Source organism: Piliocolobus tephrosceles, chromosome 16 (genome assembly GCF_002776525.5).
Source record: "Piliocolobus tephrosceles isolate RC106 chromosome 16, ASM277652v3, whole genome shotgun sequence".
Classification (NCBI taxonomy): Eukaryota; Metazoa; Chordata; class Mammalia; order Primates; family Cercopithecidae; genus Piliocolobus; species Piliocolobus tephrosceles.
This window is the reverse complement of record NC_045449.1, coordinates 29,449,819-29,454,410: the sequence shown is the minus strand read 5'-3', so window position 1 is coordinate 29,454,410 and position 4,592 is coordinate 29,449,819. Positions and strand designations below refer to the sequence as shown.

Below are 4,592 nucleotides of genomic sequence, written 5' to 3'. Positions count from 1 at the left end.
AAATAAATAAATAAATAAATAAATAAATAAATAAATAAATAAATAAAGGCCAGGCACGATGGCTCACACCTGTAATCCCTGCACTTTGGGAGACCAAGGCAGGAGGACTGTTTGAGCCCAGGAGTTTGAGACCTGCCTGGGCAATACGGTGAAACCCCATTTTGTAGAGGTGAAACCTCTACAAAAAAAATACAAAAATTAGCTGGGCAATGTGGCGCGTGACTGCAGTCCCAGCTACTCAGGAGGCTGAGGCAGGAGGATCACTTGAAGGTCGAGGCTACAATGAACTGAGATCTCACCAGGGCACTCCAGCCTGGGCGGCCGACCGAGACTCTGTATCAACCAAAACAAAACAAACTTTTGAAAAACAGACGCAGGTGCCCCTGGGTGCTTTGCTGCTTCTTGGCACCTGTGGTATAATCTGTAATGATGTGATTTCTGCGATTCCTTTTCATTGTCTGTCCCTCGCTCACAGGTAAGCTCCCTGGGGGTAAAGGCGGGTCGTCTTGGGTCGCATTTTGTCCCCAGCGTTTGGAACGGAAATTGGGACACAGAAGGCTCTTTAGAAGGCCGGTGTGTGTGCTGCGTTAGACGGTAGAGGCCGAATGTGGCCGTGGGTGGCGTGTTGAACGCAGAGCGGGTCGTGGGCGGTGGAGAGGGGCGCGCCGCGGGCTGGGTGTAGGGGGCGCAGCGGCTCTGTCCCGCGCGGCCCGCAGATGGCGCTGCAGGCCAGGTCCTCGCCGCGCGCCAGCCTGGAACCCGGAAGCGGCAGCGCGGCGCCACCGAGGTGGCGGGCTCTGGGAGCGGGAATCCCGGCAGATCTCGGGAGGGCGGATAACCCCCAGCCCTACCTTTGGTGCCGCCTCCTCCTCCCTTCTTCCTCCTCCTGCAGCCAGCGCGCCTGTGTCCTCTCTAGGAAGGGGTGGAAGAGGGGCGTCTGGAGAGGACCCCGCGAGTGCCTACGTGGCTGGCAGTTCTCCCTGGGGCTGTTCCGGCCTGCAGGGAACATGGGCGTACTCAGAGTCGGACTGTGCCCTGGCCTCACCCAGGAGATGATCCAACTTCTCAGGAGCCGCAGGATCAAGACAGGTGACCGGGTGTGCGCGTGCCAGAGAGCCGCGCGGGCCGCGCACAGCCTGGGCAGGCCCCGAGGGCTGGCACACTGCCCTGGCATACCTGCAGGGCGCTTCCCCTCCATTTCTAGAGGGCCACGCTTCTGGTGAGGCTCAGGAATGGTGGGCGTGGGGAGCCAAGCTCTAAAGCAGGGTGGAGGATTCCTACTGTATGCAGGGCACCGCGCCGGCTCTTGCAGCTTGGTGATTTCACACTGGCCTCCTGAGAAGGCCTGCTGAGAGGTAGAATTGACACCCCATTTGACAGATGAGGAAGAACCAAGTGTGGGAGGGCCCCGGCCTCTCTGCCAATCTGCTATACATGCTTTGTTTTCAGTGGTGGACCTGGTTTCTGCAGACCTGGAGGAGGTAGCTCAGAAATGCGGCTTGTCTTACAAGGTGAGCTCCGTATCTCCACATCCAAACCTGAGTGTCTTTAAAAGTCCATCGCAAGCCAGCTGGACGCGGTGGCTAACGACTGTAATCTCAGCATTTTGGGAGGCCGAGGCGGGCGGGCCACTTGAAGTCAGAAGTCAGGTGCTCCAGACCATCCTGGCCAACATGGTGAAACCCCGTCTCTACTAAAAATACAAAAATTAGCTGGGTGTAGGCTGGGTGGCACACGCCTACAATCCCAGCTACTCGGGAGGCTGAGGAAGGAGAATCGTTTGAGCCCAGGAGGCAGAGGTTGCAGTGAGCCCAGATCATGCTACTGCACTCCAGTCTGGGCGACAGAGTGAGACTCTGTCTAAAACAACAACAACAAAAGTCCATCCCAAGCCAAAGGGAGCAGAGGGGTCTCAGATATTGAGAAGTGGAGTGAATGAGACCCTGGGATGCCAGCTTCTATGGGCAATTTGTTACTGAACAGTCTGGGCCCCTTTGGCAGGCCCTGGTTGCCCTGAGGCGGGTGCTGCTGGCTCAGTTCTCAGCTTTCCCCTTGAATGGCGCTGATCTCTATGAGGAACTGAAGACCTCCACTGCCATCCTGTCCACCGGCATTGGCAGGTTTGTATGTGTACTTGGGGAAGAAGGAGAGAGGCAGGAAAATGGGGCTGCCTCTCAGCTCTGCTTTTGATGCTTGAGTAGACAGGAGGTTTTTCTTTTTTTTTTTTTTTTTTTTTTTTTTAAGCAATAATGGATGGGAAGGAAAGGGGTCAGGACTTCTGAGTTCTTATCCTATAACAGGGTTATGGGGTTTCTCAGCCTTGGCACTTGATATTTAGGGACAGGTAATTATTTGTTGGGGGTTGGAGGCTGTCCTGTGCATTGTAGGATGTTTAGCAGCATCCCTGGCCTCTGCCCACTAGATGGTAGTAGCACCACCCTTGCTCCAGTTGTGACCATCAAAAATGTCTCCCGACATGGCTAAATGTCCCCTGGGAGGCACAATTACCTCTGGTTGAGAAGCACTGTCCTATAACACAAGATATCAGTATCTCATTATTTTCACCATCTTCTCTGGCCCTAATTCTTTTTTTACTTAAGGATATGGCAAGAGAGAACATTTATTGAGTGCCTACTATGTGCAGGCATTGCCTGTATGTTCTAGGTAATCTCTTCAGTGACTCTGCCAGTTAGAGATTATTAACCCTAGTTGAGTTTAGCCTAAGAGGAGCAAGTGGCAAAGGTGAGGCTCAAGCCCGGGAGTATGTGGCCCAGAACTTGGTTCCTTCACCACATCTGCAGCAGTAGGGAACAGGAGAGTTCAGATAAAGGAGGAGTTGCAGGCCAGGTGCAGTGCTCATGCCTATAATCCCAGCACTTTGGGAGGCTGAGGTGGCAGATCACTGGAGGCCAGGAGTTTGAGACCTGCCTGGCCTGCCTGCCTGCCCAAAATGAATAAATCCCATCTCTACTAAAAATACAAAAATTAGTCAGGCGTGGTGGCAGGCACCTGTAGTCCCAGCTACTTGGGAGGCTGTGGCAGGAGAATCGCTTGAATCTGGGAGGCGGAGGTTGCAGAAAGCTGAGATGGCACCACTGCACTCCAGCCTTGGTGACAGAGCGAGACTCTGTCTCAAAAAAAAGGAGCAGTTATATTCTGCCACGTTGTTTGGTGGGTTGGGGAAGAGTTGCAAAGATGACAGATGTTTGCTGGCCAAGTGAGTCTTAACCTTTTTCCTGGTCTATTTGTTCAGAAATTGATGAATAATTGCCACCACAAAGGTCTTTGGATTGGTTTGGCCCTTTCTGTTTTCTTACCACATTCTCTTGGCAGGGTTCATGCAGCATGGTGCTTGCTTTCCCTGGTTGGGGGTCTGAGTCTGTGATCCATCAAGCACTGGCTAAGGGCCTGCTGGGTGCTTGGTATGGGCAGATGATACACACGAATGAGGCAAGGCCCCTGCTCTTAAGGCCTCTAGTTGGGTGTAGGGGAAAAGCAAGTGAATACAAGAGAGGTGTAAGCACCGAGGGAGACAGCGGTGAGGAGGAAGTGGTGAATAGGAAGCCGATTGGCCTTGGGCTTAGGGAGTTTATAAATCCAATAGATGTGGAGGGCGCACTCAAGTGGTAAGCTGGGAGGATTGCAGCTGCCTCAGGTCCCTGCAGGGTGATCGTGGAGTGAGTTCAGGAATGCTCTGAAGAAGACAGAACTTGGGCATGGAGGAACAGATGGACTTTCGCTGAATGCTTTCTATGAACGAGGCACTGCACTGAGCACTTCATGGTACATTATTTCATTTATTCATCACAACCACCGGTGAACATGTTACTGTTTAAATCATCATTCTAGGCTGGGCGAGGTGGTTCACGCCTTTAATCCCAGCACTTTGGGAGGCAGAGGCGGGTGGATCATGAGGTCAGGAGATCGAGACCATCCTGGCTAACGCAGTGAAACCCCGTCTCTATTAAAAATACAAAAAAATTAGCCAGGTGTGGTGGCGGGCGCGTGTAGTCCCAGCTACTCGGGAGGCTGAAGCAGGAGAATGGCGTGAACCCTGGAGGTGGAGCTTGCAGTGAGCCGAGATTGCACCACTGCACTCCAGCCTGGGCGACAGAGCAAGACTCTGTCTCAAAAAAAATAAATAAATAAAAAATAAATCATCATTCTAAAGGCAAAGAAATTGGGACTCAGGTTAAATGACTTGCTCAAGATTGTGCAGTTAGCAAACGGCAGACCAGTTATTTAAGGTCATGCCTGTCACACTCCTAAGTCTAAGAATGTGGCTCTTAACTCATCTGCCGGGCTGCCTCCCTGGAGGCGGGAGGCCATTGTGAAAGCAGGGTTATAGGCAGTGGGGTAGAGGTGTGCAGGGTGGAAGGGTGGCAGAGGCCAAGCAGGGCCCTGGCAGTGCTGGCCTGGGGTGCATGAGTCCAATCTAGGACCTGTTGGTCCTAGTGGGAGACCTGTTGAAGAGGAACTGTGACAAGGCCTACTACCAGGAGGAATATATTATGAAGAATCAAAGCTGACTCACCAGGTTTCTAGCCTCCCCCCCCCCCCCCCCCCCCCCCCCCCCCCCCCCCCCCCCCCCC

The 4,592-nt window shown here is 53.2% G+C and overlaps 1 protein-coding gene across 4 annotated transcripts in view; it reads left to right on the top strand.

Moving 5' to 3' along the window:
* The first annotated feature begins 756 nt into the window (after positions 1–756).
* RAD51D (RAD51 paralog D) overlaps positions 757–4,592 on the top strand; it is a 22,277-nt gene continuing 18,441 nt past the window's right edge. For 3 of the 4 annotated variants that reach the window (XM_023192877.1, XM_023192876.1, XM_023192873.1), the window contains exons 1-3: positions 757–1,089; positions 1,450–1,511; positions 2,002–2,120. In XM_023192877.1, the coding sequence (XP_023048645.1) occupies positions 1,008–1,089; positions 1,450–1,511; positions 2,002–2,120 (263 nt within the window). In that variant the 5' untranslated portion in view covers positions 757–1,007. The remainder of the gene's footprint in view (positions 1,090–1,449; positions 1,512–2,001; positions 2,121–4,592) is intronic. The other variant, XM_023192875.1, reaches the window with a different exon arrangement.